The 18480-nt window shown below is 40.2% G+C and overlaps 1 protein-coding gene across 1 annotated transcript; it reads right to left on the bottom strand.

The window, feature by feature from the left end:
* Positions 1–4067: 4067 nt before the first annotated feature.
* On the bottom strand, positions 4068–12452 carry LOC130848475 (tRNA N(3)-methylcytidine methyltransferase METTL2-like). The gene is made up of 2 exons (XM_057726956.1): positions 12398–12452; positions 4068–4711 (listed from the first exon to the last, which is right to left on the bottom strand). The coding sequence occupies exons 1-2, from the start codon at positions 12450–12452 to the stop codon at positions 4068–4070; spliced, it is 699 nt and encodes a 232-aa protein (XP_057582939.1).
* Between the last annotated feature and the right edge of the window lie 6028 nt (positions 12453–18480).

Raw genomic sequence — 18480 nt, 5'->3', positions numbered from 1 at the left:
GTGTGTATTCTTTCTCATATTGCTGCCTAAAATGGTGACTCTCTCACTCAGTGAGGTCTTAAATTCAAGAAAATATGGTAAAATAAAGCCAGAAAACAGTGCTGAGTGAAAAAAAACGGGCACAACATGAAAGTTGTGAGTTAAGTTTTATTTGGGGCCAAATGAGGACTATCGCCTGGGAGACAGGCTCTCAGATGGCTCTGAGGACCTGCTCTGAAGAGGTGGGAGGAGGTCAGAATAGTGATTTTGGTGAAGGGACACATGGAATCAAGCACATTTTGGCTGAAGGTTGCTGCTGGTCACAAGAAGGCTGCTGCTAGGGATGAGGAGTCGATGTCACTGTTCATGAAGACAGTGCTTTTCTAGATAAGAAAAGATGCAAGAAATTGGGCTCATAAAATCTTCTCCGAAATCACTTGACTCCCTGAAGGCCTGTTCTGCCATTTTTCCCCAGTGCACAGATACCTCATTCCTGATCTTCACCCTGAACTCCTTTCAGGGGGCGTTGGAGGTCAGCCACGTCAGCAGCCAGTGACTTCACTCTTGTAGACAAGGGACAGTTTTTAGTTGGCAACAAGAAGGGCTTGGCATCTGTGCTAGCCATTGACACCGTCTCTTCACCTACCAGCTACCCACCTTTTTCAGAATTGCTCCCTGTCTCTTTCTGACCACTGAGTGAAAGGAAAATGGAGGCAAAATGAAGAAATGGCATAACTGTCAGGAAGCAGTAAATGCTGGGGAAGCAGAAAATAGAACCTGAAATTAGTGCTTGGTCACGATAAGTAACATAACCACCCAAGCTGCCTAGACAACTTTAAAGGAAGAGTAAGACCCAAATACCAGGGAATTGTCTTCCCAAGTATTTCCTAGTTTAAAAAGAGCATTATTTATTTTATTTTACTTTTATTTATTTTATTTTATTTTATATTTTATTTTTTAAGCTCTTTATTGGACTATAATTGCTTTACACTGTTGTGCCAGTTTTTGCTGTACACCAAAGTGAATCAGCTGTATCTACACATATATCCCCATATCCCCGCCCTCCTGCGACTCCCTCCCACCCTCCCCATCCCAGCCTTCTAAGTCATCACCCATCATGGAGTTGATCTCCCTGTGTTATGCAGCAGCTTCCCACTAGTTATCTATTTTACATTTGGTAGTGTATATATGTTAATGCTACTCTCTCACTACGTCCAGGCTTCAAAAAAGGGCATTTTTTTAACCCTAAGAGTTTTGTAGGAAGCCAGGACTGAAGGGTGTGGTGAACTTGGCCTACTGATTTTACAGTCACCAGAACCCACTGTTCAGGACAGTGACACATCCACCCCCGTCACGTGTTATTACTTACAGTACGTGCCATAGGACAACTGTTGTTATTAGCAGAGGTTTCATGAACAAGTTTTATTATCCGTTTTCTGGTCCACGCCAATTTAACAACAATTTTCTATTTTGCCTGCAGGCTAGGAGGCTAAGTGTATGCCAAAGACATTTCTATTTTCGCTGTCATGACCCCAAATGAACATTTTGTTTTGAAAAGGAACTGGAAAAATACATGCAAGAAGAGAATGTAATTTATATTTTGACGTTTTCTAAAATAATTTAAAGCAATTCCAACCAACAAATAGCTGCTTGGTTCAGTTGTCTTTCCAGAAAGTGAGATACTGGCTTTGGTTTGATTGGAAAAGACTTGTCTTTATTCTGCAGAGGTCCACCTTGTTAATGCACATACTTGGGGTGTTGTCCAGTTTTTTTGCTGTTCAAAGATCCCCTGAAATGGCCTTGGAAGGTTTGAATTTTGGGTATTTTGTGTTTCTCATATTTTTTAAGCTGTGATATCAACCAAATACAATGCTAATTGGGAACAGCCTCATCCTGTCCCTTTTGGTAAAATCCTTGACTCCACTAGTCCTAATTAGCACATCTTTTATTTGTAAAACAAAATGGAAATGGCCTTTCATAAAAGTTAACCACACATACTCCTCTCCTAAGAAGGAAAACAGAGCTCAAGGTAAAAGATGACTTTCCCTAGCAAATTTCTGCTTTCACTTTTAAATTGCTGAATGATTTTGCTTTTGGGCTGACGTTTTTTCATACCTTTTACCATTTTCTAAAAGTGAGATTTTGGTGATTGAGTTTTGAGTGTGTCATTGCAACATATTGAAACCAGTTGAAAATAGCTGCTGTTCATTGCTGGAAATTTTGCACTTGAATAGAATTAAAGCTGGGAGGTGTCAAAAGCTTAGCTGGGCTGGAACATAACATAATTTTAGTTTTTATGGTGGTGATACAAAGTAGGTTTAATAAATATTTGTTGGAAAAACTCTATAGCATATGCATGCACAAATGCCTGTATATGAACTATACGTACTATCTTTCAATAAAATTTGAAATTAGGACATGTCCTATAAGTAAAATATTTGTGATTACTCAACAGATGAACTCAATAATGATAGCTATATTAATGACAATTTTTATTATAAGTTAATAATAATATTAATAAATTAAGTTCATTTTCCTCTTCAGCTGTCAACTCCAACTCAGTTAGTGCCTCCAAGACCTCAGTAAATTGGAGGGAGATGAATAGTGTCTAGAGCAATCAGCAGGTCCAAACAATGTTAGGTTACAGAGAGCTGCGTTTTTATCCTCCAATAGAACAAGACCAAAAAGGATCTTTTCACTGGTTATACTTGGTTGGGATGAGAAGAGCAAAAAAAAAAGACCATTCATTTATTCATTGGTACATTCCAGTTATATAAAATTTCAGGTGATGGAAGAAAGCCTTTTCTACAGGTTCCAGAACATCTTATTTCAACTATACCTAGAAATTCTCAAGAACTTAGTGAATTAAAATGAATCTGATTTGGGAGGGATTTGGAAAAGTTTAAGCATCTAAATCGTATTGATAGCGAGAGTGAGTATGGTGGCAAACCAGGTACAGTACAAGGGCGGTCAGCCAGGAGAGGCTAACACCGAGATTGCTAGGCTTATTTATTTAGATGTAAATATTTTCATTGCTTTTTTATAGACTTGTAATTTAAATTGCTAAATTATTAATTTTCTATTCGATTCCAAGTCAATGTAGTTATATTAGATTAACCTAGTTAATACTATGAATAGTTAAGACTTCTATCACAGATTTAAATTTTAGGGAATGGAAAGTTCTGTATTGGCCCACAGAATGTAAAAAATAAGAATAATTGATTTCCTTTGTAATTCTATGTTTTTTATCTTATGCATTTATCCATTGGTTTCACCAAAGTGTTGAAGAGGTCCATGGCACAAAAATGATTGAAACAAAAGGAAACCCTGGATTTGCTCTACTGAAATAACTTTTTTTTTTCAGATTCAATAATAATCTGTGGACTCTTAAAAATATAAATACAAGTGGTGAATACATGACTTTCTTTCATTTATCAAAACCCACAGAACTGGGTTTTACTACACAAAGAGTAAATCCTAATGTTAAACTATGGACTTCCCTTAATAATAATAATGTATCAATACTGGTTCGTGAGCTGTAACAAGTCTACCACACTAATGCAACATATTACTAATAGGGGAAACTGGAGGGACAGGATGGTAGCATATGACAACTCTTTGTACTAACTGCTCAATTTTCTGTAAATATAAAACTGCTCTAAAAGTCTAGTAATTAAATATATATACATATACAATTAAATAAAGAACAATAGCATGTGAGGTGGGAGAGGAATCATGGAGTTAAATTTTCAAGGCCCTTATACTGACAAAAGAAAAGAGGCCAAAAGTATTAACCTTAATCTTTGATAAATTAAGGATACATATTGTAATTTCTGTGATAACCAGTAAAAAAGTACATAACTTTTAAACTAGAAGAGGGGAGAAATGTAATGTTAAAAATAAATAATAATATAATGGCAAAAATTTGAAGCTAGGAGAAAATGGTATGAGAATGTTTCTTTATCATAGCAGATAATAACTCAATAAATGAAAAAAAGACCACCGGGTATCTGGTCTGCATCTAGGGCATTAGTTCAAAAATGGAGGTGATTCCAGGCCAATGTAAGGGTCAAGTCTAGTCAGCTTCATCAGTCAGAAGTTACTTTGGTGCTCAGCGTCTCTACTGCCATCCTATGTGCATAATAAGACAGCTTCACTAATCCCACTACCAGGACTTTATAAAGGGAGGTCACCTCGAGTATTCGGTATGTGGCTGAGGATCCAGGAAACTCCTCAGCACAGATTTCCAGGTGATGGAGTTTCTGAGTGGCGTTCTCTTCCACAGGAGGTGGCTGCGTCTTATGTCCAAGGCTGACTGAAGAACAACTGTGCTGTTCTTCTATTATTAAACCAGATCCATTCTCACTGCTTCTACATTGAGGTGCTTCACTCCTCTTGTTCTCTGAGAGCAAATCCTTCACGTGATGTTGGTTTTGGCTCGGTGCCAGCTCTGGGAATTCAGTAAAAAGCCAATGTCTATCCTTGAAAAATACATTTTCGTGGATTTTGTAGAAGTGGTTCCAATATTTGTTGGCATCGATCTCATAATCAGCTTGCTTCTCCTGGCACACCCGCTGGGTAGTGTTCTCCTGGACTTTCCTCTCCGCCGCCGCGGCCTGCTCCTCCGACCACTCCACATTGTCCCAGGCATTGTGGTGGAACACGCGCGCCGGGTCGCTCAGAAACCGGCTTCCGAACTGCTGCCGCTTCCCGCAGACCACGGCCGGTGCACCTTCAGGGCAGGAGCCCTCCACGACACCGGAGCCGGAAATCCCTGTCTTTCCCTAACGCGAGAGCTTGCTGCGGGGTCACGGCCCCTTCCGGAAGGCCCGAAATAACTTTTAAAAATAAAATAAATGAGAGAGAATGTGTTCTGTATGCCCCAGTTTGGTAGAATTTTGAACTGATGCTCAAGTCAATGACTCTTCCTTTCAAGACAGCATTGGAAGGGATACATTGACTGAGAGCAGCGTGAAACAAGTTGGTGTGATTTAAGTCTGGATGGGGAGTTATGGGCTTGTTTTTCTGGATGCTTCCAAGCGCAATTCTACAGTAAGCCATAATTGCATTAATTTCCAAGGAAGTTCAAATTGGAACATTAAACAGAAATGGCAAAAGTTACTAAATTTGGCTTCTGGGAAATAAATGTCCCTTGTACGTACAATGCCGTGGGCCCAGTTAATTGGGAGGAAGTTGTTTGTTTACTTGTTTATTTGGGGGACTAAATATCTAATTGTGACACATATCTATAGTTAGGAGTATAAGGAGAGAAGGGAAACAGTGTGAGCTCTGCATCCTGACTTTGTGGGCTGGCCAGATGTTGGATGGTTCACATGTACTGAGCATTCATATTGCTCAATAAATGGGCCAGGCATTGTGCTAGCTTTTGAAGCGTCTATAAAAATAAGTGAGACAGTTTTTAAAAATAAGTATATTATTTGGGCACAGAGAAGGGTCATTATTTCTTTAGAACATGAATATTTTCTTAAATGGCATTTTATGACTTTAAACAGTTAATTCTTCTTCTACTAAGATTTCTTATCATCAGGAAACAATTGAATTAACTAGTTTTCCTTTCCTCTAGAAATTCCCAGACTGTTAATATTCTCTGTCATACCAAGCATCAGAGGTGAACTCCCTGAAGAGGACAATACATAGAGTAGGGGCCTGGTTGAGTTGGTGAAGTCATTAGATATCTATGAGGCTTGGCCTAGGGGACCAGGAAGGTGGTCTTCACCCAACAGACCTCTCCTAGATTGTCTGTGATGGTTCACCTTATTGAATAGCTCTTCAGAAGAGAATCATTGGATTGAGTGAAGCCTCCTTGTTGAGACTGGCCTCAAATGAGGACACACAACTTCTGATAAATCTTCAGAGCATAGCTAAATACAAGCAGGGACTTTAAATAAAATTTTATTAACAACTTATGGCTATCTGAAAGAAAATAGAAACAGGAACATAAAACTAAGTGATTTGCCTTATAAGGAATAATTCCTGGAGACATCACCAAGATGGCAACATAGAGTCTCCTGAATTCAGGCAAAGGACCTGAATAGACATTTTTCCAAAGAAGACATACAAATTGCCCACAGATACATGAAAAGGTGCTCAACATCACTAATCATCAGAGAAATGCAAGTCAAAGCCACAACGAGGTATATCACCTCACACCAGTCAGAATGGCCATCATCAAAAAATCTAGAAACAATAAATGTTGGAGAGGATGTGGAGAAAAGGGAAGCCTTGTGCACTGTTGGTGAGAATGTAAACTGGTACAGCCACTATGGAAAAAACAGTATAGAACGTCCTCAAAAAACTAAAAATAGAACTACTGGGTGATCCAGCATTCCATTTCTGGGTTTATATCCAAAGGAAATGAAATCATTACCGTGAAGAGATATCTGCGCTCCCATGTTAATTGAAGCATTATTCATAATAGTTGAGATATGGAAACAACCTAAGTGTCCATCAACAGATGAAAATGTGATTGATATATATATATATATAAAACATTCCATTATATATAATATTTACATACATTTAGTAATATTATTCATGAGAACAAAGTAATATTAGCCACGAGGAAGAAGGAAATCCTGCCATTTGTGACAACATGGATGGACTTTGAGAGTGTTATGCTAAGTGAAATAAACTAGACAGAGAAAGAAAAATACTGCATGGTATCACGTATACTTGGAGTCTGAAAAAAAAAGTTTAACTTATAGAAATCAAGAATAGAATGGTGATTGCCAGCAGCTGGCGGGGTCAGGGGACTAGGGAGAGGTTGATCAAAGGGTACAAAATTTCAGTTATAAGTTGTATAAGATCTGAGGATCTAATGTGTACCATAGTGACTGTGGTTGATAATACTTTATTGTATAATTAAAAATCACTGATCCAAGAGAGTAGAACCTAAGTGTTCATACACACACACATACACACACACAAAAGACAAATGTGTGAGATGTAAGTGGTGTGTTGATTTGCTCAATGAAGGGGACTTTCACAATATAAACACATATCAAATCACCACTTTGTACACTTTAAATATATTATGATTTTATTTGTCAAATATATGTCAATAAAACTGGGGTTGACGGGGAGGGATAACTCCTTTCTCTTTAGGTTGTGGTCCAGCAGCTCCTTTCCAACTCTGGGTGGCAGAGGCCATGCTTCCTCCTCCACCTGGGGACACCCTCTGGCACCATCAGGCCCACTAGGCTCATCGAGGTCCCTACCACAAAAGGAAGCCCAGAGAGGAGCGATATCACCTTCCTGATGCCAGAGATCACATGCGTTGTGCACACGTTCCTTCACTGAACAATTGTTCACCGAGCACCCACCGTCTGCCAGGTGCTTGGGATACATCAGGAAACCGAAGAGACAAAAGCAAAACAAAACTGTCATCGAGCAACAAACAGACAATAATGAAACATAATAAGTTTGGTTGGAATGAATTAAGTGCCATGGAAAAAAATAGAACAAGTTGAGGGAGATCGGAAATGGTGGCAGGGAGTTTTATGTGTTTGGGGTGGGCTGTCTTTACAGTACAAGATAGGGTAGTATGGGGAGGCCTCCTAGAGAAGGCAAATCTGAGAAAGATTTGAGAGGGGTACAAAGATTAACCATGTGACCATATGCTGGGGTGGGAGGAGGAGATTGTGTACCAGGCAGAGGAAAGAACCAGCCCCTGGAGCTTAAGCTGGTAGCTAATTAGAGGAAGGTTGCAGAAGCCAGTGTGGCTGGAGGAGGGGACAAGGGATGATGCCAGAGAGGTGATGGGGAGCAAGTGGTCATGGGAGACTTAGAAGCCATAGTAAGGGCTTTGGCTTTTCTTGAGTGAAATGCGGAGTCACTGGAGGGTTTTAAGCAGAGGTGACATGATTTGAACTTAAATTTTATCAGAATCATTTGGGCTGCTGTGCTGAGAGTAGACTATAGGGAAGCAAGAGGAAGGCTGAGGAACTGGTATGGAGGGTGTAATAGTATTCCAGTTGGGACAATCCCACAATTGTCCATCCTACCAGAGTTTTCACAGTGAAGGTGGGAGGAAGGGGCCATGCACTGGATATATTTTGAAGGTAGAGTCAATAGGATTTCTTGATGGATTGAATGTGGAGTTTGAGAAGGGGGGAGGAATCAGGTCTTTTGAGCAATTGGAAACAGAGTTGCTACCAGCTGACCTTGGGAGCATGCTGGGGAGTCAGAATGTGAGACCTTTAGTTACGGACACATTGGATTGGAGATGCCTTTTAGATTTCCAAAAGGAGATGCTGAGTGGGTGTTGGATATATGATCTTGAAGGAGCCCAGAACATGCCAATCCAAAATATGCCTCTCTGGCATACTGACTATTTTGAGTTAAAGGTGCTTGAAAAACAGCAAATACAAGAAAAACCCTCTGATCTCCCTTCTTTTTCTTAAAAGAAGGACATGAAAATCCTATATGAAAGATGTCCTCCCTATATCAGAAGGAAGGTGACATTCTCATCCTCACTGATGAGAAGCTGAGATGGAGAGAATTCTACTTAAGCAGACCTTGTTAAAATAATTCTTATCTTCCTTCAGCCTCCGCACATAGTTTACTTACTTTTCCGCAGTTGCCTATCTTTGTCCAACCTAATGTAAAAAAGCAAATCAGTTTTGCCGTTTCTTTGGGTCTTCATTCCTTATGAAAAGTCCCGTGTCACATAAAATTTCTACTAAATAAATTTGTATGCTTTTCTCTTGTTGATCTATCTTATATCAATTTAATTCTCAGGCCCAATCAAAAGAACCCTAAGAAGATAAAGGTAAAATTTGTCTCTCCTACAGTCTCTAGTTTGGGCAACAGTTCAGGCTTGAGAACACTGCCAGGTGTATAGTAGGCACTCAGTAAATATTCATTGAATGAATGAATTTAAGGTTTGTCTTCCAAGGTCCAAATTTTCTGTCTAAGGACTTTCCTCTTCCTAGATAAGTACCACAGAAATATTAATTCTCTTTAGTGGAGACTTCAATTTGTTTGACATCACAAGACAACATTGTCAAAATAGAGCAGAGGGAGTCTAGCATACGTACTAAAGTACAAATTTATATTTATATGTAAGTTGGTTGGGTGTAGTTTGGATGGGTGGCTATTATAATTTTTGCAAAGTCATTTGACAAATGGAGACTAGGGTGGAGCCAAGGAAAGTGACATGGGTAGTCTGAAATACATAGGGCATACTTCTAAATTTTGATTAGAGTTGCCTTGAAGGAGATTGAGAGATTTACAAACCAATATCATGAAATCAAAGACCTCTAGGAGGCCCCATAAATTACTATTTGACCTGAAAACGTTCTCCGTAATTCAGAGAGGGCAGAGGTGAACATCTAGGTTTTAGATTCTGTGATCTAAACTCCCTTCTTTCCCCATTTACTCCATTTGTTTTTCTAGAAAATTTGTCCCTGTAGGAGGTAGCTTAGCTATTGGAGGAATTGGTCTCAACTGCAGTAATAGTGTAACACAACTTTACTCTTTAAAAATGAAACTTCTCTATCCAGTTAAAAATCATTTAGGTCTTTCATGCACAATGCACTTCTATAAAAGTAATTAAAATAACATGAAAGAACCGTCAACTTGGTGGAGAGTCTTTTCAAACAGCCCAGCTAGTCTGTTTATAAATGTGGTTTTCTAAAGACATGCTTAGAATTCTTTGCAAATAAATATTTGCGTGATATTTTTGTACATTAGTTTCTCCTGGGATAACATGGGTTTTTAGAAATATTCTTGTACATAGCTTTACACTGCCTTTCAGTGATATCATGAATTTATAGAAATGTTTCTATTAAGTGGAAACTGGTATGTTGAGCATATTATTTTGGTGAAATTAATTTAAAATGTGGGCCATATTCAAACTGTGGAATATGCTGTTTTAAATAATTCACTATAGAGATAAAGGAGAACAAAAATACATCTGGATGACAGTAGTTTAGCCATTTTAAGAAATCAGTCTCACTAGTGGCTAAGTTACCCTCTTTATGAGATCATAATTTCTAAAGCACAAATATTGAGTTCTACTACCTATATCTGAGAGTGACTGTACATCTCTGGAATATTTTTTAAAAGACAATTCATCTTTTTCTAAAAAGGAACACAAAATTGGTTGTTGAACAAGGCTATTTTGTATGCAAATTATTATTTTTTCACCTAACGAGAAAAGGAGATTTGAAAATTTTGCATCCGAATCTCCTTGTTTTTCTTCTGCCCTGACCTATCCGTTTGTTCGTATCGTAATGATCATCAATGAATGTTTTTTACTTCGGGTGATGCTGTATTTTAATTCCCAGACATTCTATTTGTTTTTACATCAGTTTTCTAACAAAAAGAAAGAATATGTTGGTTGATTTGGGCAACAAAAACTCTTATAGCTTTACTACATGTTGAGTTGAATGTTCTCGTGAGGGAAATAAACAAAACCGGAACATGGAGTAGGTATCAGAACTATTTTCATCAAAATACAGCAACAGAAACAATGAATTCAGGCAGTAGGTGGCTAGATTTGAACATTAGCATCATTTTAAATGATTAGGATTGTGGATTTAACCTACAAAAGTTTTAATTCCTGAAATATACAAATCCGTAAATAAGATCCGGCTTCTTAAGCAGGAAGATGGTATTGCCACACACAGACACAAATAGAGCCTAAATTAAGGTCTGTACTCTGGCAGAGTTTAGTTGAACCCGAACAATATCCTGGCTTGAACGATGAGCTCAAGAGAGTATGTTTTTAAAAGAAAACCAGGTTTAAGGAATGATTTGTCACCACAATTTAAGCTTAATTAAGCCTGGCTTTCTTCCTAGAACTTGATGAGTGGATTCCTTAAAAATGTCCTGGTCCCTTTGGGGGCCAGACTTCTTCAGGCTTATCCTTCATTCACTCCAGGCCAATTTGGCACGCACCATCGTTGCCCCCATAGCTCCGGGTTCATGGTAACAGAGTGGGAGTTCTCTGATGATTCCAGTTGCTCAACGAGCAGTTTCTCTATCATGATGCATCTTTCCAGATTGTTTTTCTCTCAACTAGAAGAGAGGAAGAGCAAGTTGTAACCCTCCCCACCCCCTGCTTCTTTGCTTCTCCTTTCCTTTTTTGTTCTACTTCAGGTAAGGGTCAAAAGGGACCTGCACTAGGGTGCTCGAGGAAGGGGGAATAAAAACCTCACATAAATCCAGAGACCCCTTCTGTCCTGTGAACAACATGCCATCTGTGTTACTGAGTCCAAGCTCGTGCTATTCACTGCATAACAGGCCAATAAATTGAGAGACCAGTTGGGGCAAGGAATAGTGACTTTATTTGATAAACCAGCAAATGGAAAAGATGGTGGACTCTCATTCCAAAGAACCATCTTGCCTGAGTTAGAATTCAGGCTTCTTTTATACTAAAAGGAGAGGGAGCACAGTCAAACTTTTCCTGATTCCAGTCAGCATCCGAAGGGATGTATTAATTTTTTCGTGTGTTAATTTTTTCCTTCCTGCAGCCATTCACAGGTGGGCCTGGTCAGGATGTTTCCTGTGAGCTAAACAAAGGTATTTTAGCTTAATGCTCATTACCTGGGGGGCAGGATTTCCAGAGATGGGCCATTATGTATAATCTAAGTTTATGGGCAACATCCCTTTCGTGATTAGCTTGTGATAGAATGCAAAGTGTTTTCCCTATTACACCTGGAGCTTCATTTCCCTGAAGCATGTTACTCCAGATGGTAATCTCAGCTCCCTGCTCCCTGTTTCTTATATCACAGCGCATAATGTTTTTATTTATTTATTTATTTATTTATGGCTGCATCGGGTCTTCATTGCTGTGCGCGGGCTTTCTCTAATTGTGTTGAGCAGGGGCTACTCTTTGTTGCCGTGCATGGGCTCAGTGGCTTCTTTTGTTGTGGAGCACAGGCTCTAGGCTCTCGGGCTATGGTTGTGGCACGTGGGCTCAGTTATTGTGGCGCACGGGCTTAGTTGCTCCGAGGCACGTGGGCTCTTCCCAGCCCAGAGATCGAACCCGGGTGTCCCCTGTATTGGCAGGCAGATTCTTAGGCACTGTACCACCAGGGAATTCCCACGCATAATGTTTGGAATAGTGTTTAGTCAGAAAATCTAATGTCTGAAGACATTTGACAAAGGGGCTTTTGCTTCTTTGTTTGAAGGTAGTTTAAAAGAAATCAGTTATCCTCCACACTTCCTTGGTGTTCTGGACATAGGTACCCAAGGATATTTTAGCAGCCAATTGAACTGGCAGCATCAAGGAAGACCTACCATGTGTTAGGGCTTGTGAGTTTCCTAGTTGACAGTAACTCTATATTCTTCTTTTAGGTAGTGAAATTATAATCGATTTCTTTAAGCTTCCTGCTTTATGGAGAGCAGAAGGCCTGGGAGAGTGAGCAGGGGTGGAGGCTTTTCTGCTTACCTGGGTGAGCTCGAGTCCGGAAGAATGTGACAAGCCAGCCAGAGATACTAGGCATGGCTCTGCTCTTACCCAATCAGGGTATTTTAGAGATCAACAGCTCTCCGCAAGGACCAACAACCTCTGCAACTTCTCTGCTCCCCGAGCAGAGTGATGCTGCGAGGGGAGATTTCTTGGGCTGGGGATGAATTAGCTGAACTGCTTAACCTCTTGAGCAGAGGTGGGGGTGCAGGGAGAGGAGACCCAAGGGGTGGGGATTCCCCCGTGGCGGTCGTCACCAGCCTCTCTTGTTCTGGCCTCATGTTTGACAGCTGGATGAGACAGTGAGGCATTGATGCTGGAGAAACTGGGCGGGGTTATGTTCTGATATGAACCTCCCGTAGACTGGACATCCTGATTCCACCATCACATTCACAGCATCCTGAGGTCACAAGTTCCTCTCTGAGAGCAGAGTGTACTTGTCAGGGGTAAGTGTTCCCTTACAAATGATCAGAGAGTGGCAATAACAGTTGTAATCAGGGTACAGAGAATACTGCCACTTCTACCAAGTTTTCCTACCATGTTCTTCAAAGTACATGTGCTCATTTTCATGAATTCTCTTTCCTTGGGCAGAGTTTAGAATTCTTCCTCCACAGACAATGCCTTGTGTCTGCAGCTTCAGCTTCGAACAACTTTCACCTTTTAAATTGCTAATGTGGATTGTGAAAGGGAGGAATTTTGATGGTTATCCTTGCCAAAATGAATATTCCCTGATTTCCCCTGCTGTCCTCATCCTGACCTGATCCTGGAAGGGCAAATGAGGTCTGCTAGGTGCTTTCAAGGAGGCGTGTTTTCCAAATTAACACATTTCCCTAAAATGGGTTTCCGTGGATAAGATAATTACTCTGACCTTTGTAGTCACTAATGGCTAAAATATTGGCAAAGGAGGGAAAGTCGTGTAGCTATTAATACAGAGATAACTACATGTCAGATTTTATCTTTTAGAATATCCACTAGCTTAAAGTACTTTATTCTATTTTAGTTTCTATTTACCTTGTCATTCAGGAAACTTATTAGATGAAGAAATGAAAGACTTGAATGGAGGAGGAAAATCCCCCTAACATAGATGCAATAAACCTCAGAGCTGGGATCCATGGTGGCTCACAGCTCCAGCTTTGCTTTGCATCCTTCCTCTGCCCATTCTTGGTTATGTGACTTTGGACCAGTTCCTTAACTGGTCCTGCTATTAGCAGCAGTGACCGAAGAAGGTGGGCATTATACAAAAGTAAAAATGCGAAATCAGTGCCTGGGATAGAGTGGTTGGTTAGTACATGTGTGCTGGTGGGATGAAATGACAGACAGGCTAGAGCATCTAAGTCTGGAGGAAGGACAGTGCTCTGCAGAGGGTAACTAAGTGAAGATACAACATGGTGGGGGAGCAGGTGCTGAAGCTAGGCCAGGTGATTTGAAAGCAGAACAAAGTGGGAGATGCTTCTGTTAACAATTTGGGGCAAAAAGAGGCCAGATGCTTCTCTGCATTTATACAAATGATCTACATTATGGTATGTCACAAATGTGTAAAAATCCTTTCCCACACTTCCTAATCATCCATACTTACACTCTAACAAACAATAGGGTTTGTGTGGGCAGCAGAGAGGCCCATATTTAGAAATACATATTATTTGTGGGTTTTTTAGTATATAGTTTTTAAGATAAAATTTTGGAATATTATTTTTTAATAAAGAATTGTTTCAACTAGATTGCATCTAGTGTACATTTATTTCATCTCTGTTTCAGAAATGGTCATGAGAGAGGAAGCTTGAGTTTTGTGTGAGTTTTCCAGGTACATTTGATGCTATTAGCCAGAAAATGATGTTGAAAGGAGCAGGCGAAGAAGCAATGAGTGGGGAGGAGAAAAGAGGATGGAGAGAGTCCTTTTATCCCCCAGTTATCTGAGATTTGCTGACCAGAAAAAGATTACACTTGCCTTAAAATGAAGAATGGAAAGGGAAAAAGAGTAGTATTTGAGAACCGAATTCGTCTTTAAAATCTGAAATAGGGGAATTCCCAGGCAGCTGAGTGGTTAGGACTTGGCCCTTTCACTGCCGAGGGCCCAGATTCGATCCCTGGTCGGGGAACTGAAATCTCACAAGCCGCGAGGTGCAGCCTAATAAATAAATAAATAATAACTCTGAAATAATGAGATTATTTGCCAGACTACACAGGGTCACAAGAAAGGTTACCACCATAACCATGTCTGACAAGAAATTCAAGGATCTACAGGAAGAAAGTAGAAAGTACAGGAGTCATGATGTTTTGACTTTGGGTTAAAGGAAGGAAAAATCCATAATCCAGGTGTGATTCAGGGAGACGAAAAGTCAGAAGGCATCAGCTAGAACGCTGGCTTCTTTGCAGAGCAGGAACTTGGCAGGAGGAGCTCATGGTGGTGGAGACACGCTATCTTATCTCCCCCAGAGAAAGCCTCCAGCTCTGAGCTTAATTGTGTCGGCAAGGAAGAATCAGGGAGCTTCAGGGTTTGCAGCTTTGCTGGGCTGTGACTACACCTATTGGAAGACAACCCCAAAGCTCCCCACCACTCTTTAGCCTCAATAAGGATTATATTTCTCCAGATGGATGGGTATTTTTAAGCCAAAAAGTGAGAGTGGGAACACATCCACTAGGGAGAGAGAGAAGCTTTGGTTTGCTTAGACAGCGGAAGATCCGGAGAAACTAAATCCCAGGCCAAAATGTCACCCTGAGGAGTTTGGGGGGAAATTCCTAATCTCTGTGGGATGACAGACTGGAATTGATTCCCTCGGCAAATGGAATTACCTGAGACGTGGTCTTAAAAAACAAAAGACACACTTGTCTTAGGCTTAATGTTTTTATCACCTATTAATCAACCGAAGGTTTGGCACAATATTAAATGGTTTTGAAAGGGATGTGACCAAAACAAAGGCAGTGTTTCTATAGCGATGCAGCCTGGGGTAGCAGAATAAGCATGGCTTTGGGGAACAAAACTGTGGGATTAAACCTGAAGTCTTCATCTTGCCTCCTTTGTGATCTTACATAAGTTACTGTCTCTGATCCCACTTTTATTTTTCATCTGGAGATGTGAAAACCTACATACTGTTATGTGGTGAGGATTAAATGAGATACTACTATGGTGTCCTGGGCTCAGAATAGACCTGATAAATGACAGCTCCTGATACCGTGTTGTAGGGATTTGGGACATAATCTGAACCCTGCAATTCTCAGATGTTCTGAAATGACCTCTTTTTTCTCTTCTTCGATATAGAATTGGGAGGTGGGGACAAGGGTGAAGTAATGGGAGAATTATTTTAAAATAAAAATAAAACATCAAAGTTTAACAATAAAGCTTAGACTGTGTTCTCTCTCATCCTCCATGGTTAGCTTGCTCTGCTTCAGTGTGTGCATCTCTAAAATGGGAATATCATGCCTCATTCTGTTATGAATAATTTATAACAGAACAGAAGAGTAACTGGCATTGTGTTTCTCCAAGTCTCAAGATCCACATTTTCAATGTCCTAAGTTCTTTAACTTTACCTGTGGCGCTCAAAAACATGAGGGGTTTTGAAACATCCCACTAAAATGGCCAGGTTTTCTCCTGCTATCGAAATGTGAGATGAGGTATATTCAAATGGTAAGTCAGTGACACCCAGTGGCTGCTGCTTTTATATTTATTTACCTTTTTCATTTTCAATGTAACTTGGTATGGTTCTGTCCCAGGAGAAATTAAAAAGGTGACGAGAATCTGGAAGCCATAGAGGCCTTCGAAGAGAGTTTCTCAGCAATGATACAGCTTCCCTAGGACATGGCAACAACCTAAAAGCAATACCAAAAATAGAGAGAGTGCTGGAAGGTGGGGAAAACAGTTCTGGGAATTTCCTGCCCCATCATTTTGCATTTTATTAAAGTGTGTACTCAAACTTTCCTGTCACTGTTGGATTGCCCAAGAAACATTCTCGTCACTGAAGTGGCAGGTCAGCTGCCCGAATTCCCCCCAAATTCTAATCTGTCAGAGACAGTTGGGAACGTCCTCTAGACATTAGACTTCCTAGGTGTAAATAAAACTTAGCTGGAGGTTTAATCCAAAGCCCCCCAAAGTTCCTCTCTGACATAATAATGGTGGTGAGTTAAAGCTCTCCTGCAAGTACCCAGTGCTCAATTTCATGGATGAAATTGAGTAGAGTCTAGTGTAATGAAGCATAGCTGAGCTCAAATCCCAGCTTGTACCCTCTGTTGTTGGGTGCCCTTGGGCCACTCAGAACCTCTTGGAGCCCTTATTTTCTCATCTGTACAATGAGGGTAATGATACCTGACACATAGGATGTTATATGGTTTTAATGGAATAATGTACCTAAAAAGATGGGCATACAGCAGGCACTCCATGAATAGCAATTGTCCTTGTCCCTGTTTTTATCAGCTGAGGTTCTCTGTTGACCCTGGTGTAAGATGACAGCTGAGAAAAACCCTTCTCTGAAACGGGATGAGTCCTTTTTAGGTGTTCTACAATCTGACTCCTCTCTCAGGTGACAGCACGGGTGGAAATGTACTCATTGTCATTTTTATAATTGGGGGTGGGACTGTTTTCCGCATAGGACGGATGCTGCTGAAGTACTTTGGGTGTCTTGGATGAAAGACCCTAGAGAAATAGTGCATTAGAAAATTGTTAGCTAATAACGTGCATTGTAAGGATTAGTGTTTTCCCCACATAAAACATTGAGGACGTTATAAACAGCACAGAGATATGTGAAGTCAGGTAATTAGGTAACACAGATCATGAAGGATTCCACTGAGGGTTTGTTAAAACAGAAGACTCTTCTAGCTTTTGGTTTGCTGCTCCATTTAATTGCCTGATAAATATTTTCAACGAATGGTTTATTAAACTATGTAAATAGGAATATGGTAGTAAGTAAAATTTATGAAACATGGCCTTTTTCTACCTTCCTTCCTCCCTCCCTTCCTCTCCCCCCTCTCTCCCTCCCTTCCTTCCTTCTTCCTTCCTTCCTTCCTTTTTTACATTAGTTGAATAGTGGGATGATTAAGATGCCAGGCCTTGCAACCACATGAACTTGAATTTGAATCCTGGCTTCTCCACATACTGGTTTACTTAGATTTTCTAAGCTGCAGTTCCATGCTCTATAGAATAGGGATGATAAAGCACACCTTACAGAATGATTGAGATTAGTAAAGGAGAGCAAGCCTGGAAAACATTGAGTGCCTGGCACATGGTGAGGGCTCAGTGTGGAGAGGGGGAATGTAGGGACTGTCCAGAGCACTAGCTCTTATCCTTACCTGATTCCAACTCTCTCTGTATAACAATCATTTTTTATTCCCCTTTTACTATCTTAAAGTGAAACTGTAGAGCTTCTATTAGCTACCTACTACATTCTTTAAATATCGATGCAATGCTCTAATTGAAATATAAAGGAGAGTTAGAGGAAATTGACTTATGGTGAAATAATATGCATGTCAATATAATGCTTGTGTGCACCTGCACCAGAAGGCATAAGACTTGTGCGTCCACGATCACCTGAATGACAGCTAACAATGGAGACAGATGCAGCAGTGTGACCCAGCTATGACAAACAGTACTGCTCTTGGTGACTTTTTGGAACTAGGGGAAAACCTCTTGGTAATATTACAAATAAGGCAAAGAATCATCTTCTCTCACTTATGCATTAGTTGCATGGCTGGAAATTTTATACTGGTTTATATTAACGAAATACATGCTTTATATTTAAACCATGCCAAAACAGTTTGTTAGAGTTAGGTTTTAAGCTCACAGAGTTATAAATTTTTCATCTAGACAAACTTTGGAAAGAATGGTTTTTCATTATGGCACTGCCTCCTTCATGGCAGGGTGTTGAGCGTCCTTGGTGCTCATCTCCTAAATGCCAGTAACCTTGAGCTGCCCAATTTTTGTGACAACCAAAACTAACTGCACAACTTTCCAAGGTGCCCCCTAGAACCATTGGCCTAGAGAGGCTTGAATCTCAAAGCTGACTTTCTTAGCCTTTTTGGAAAGCCAAAGGTTTTGAAAACCAGGCTGTGGGGAGCTAGCCTGAGGAATTTCTAATAAC

Source organism: Hippopotamus amphibius, chromosome 3 (genome assembly GCF_030028045.1).
Source record: "Hippopotamus amphibius kiboko isolate mHipAmp2 chromosome 3, mHipAmp2.hap2, whole genome shotgun sequence".
In the NCBI taxonomy this organism is placed as follows: domain Eukaryota; kingdom Metazoa; phylum Chordata; class Mammalia; order Artiodactyla; family Hippopotamidae; genus Hippopotamus; species Hippopotamus amphibius.
The sequence above is the reverse complement of the archived record's forward strand: the minus strand, read 5'-3'. Positions and strand labels throughout refer to the sequence as shown.

Bases quoted from the DNA above. Each gene is read 5' to 3' on its own strand.
- LOC130848475 (XM_057726956.1), bottom strand. From the start codon at position 12,452: ATGCCTAGTATCTCTGGCTGGCTTGTCACATTCTTCCGGACTCGAGCT. The intron at 4,712-12,397 runs GTAAGCAGAAAA...CCTGCCCTGAAG, and splicing joins CCGGACTCGAGCTCACCCAG to GTGCACCGGCCGTGGTCTGC.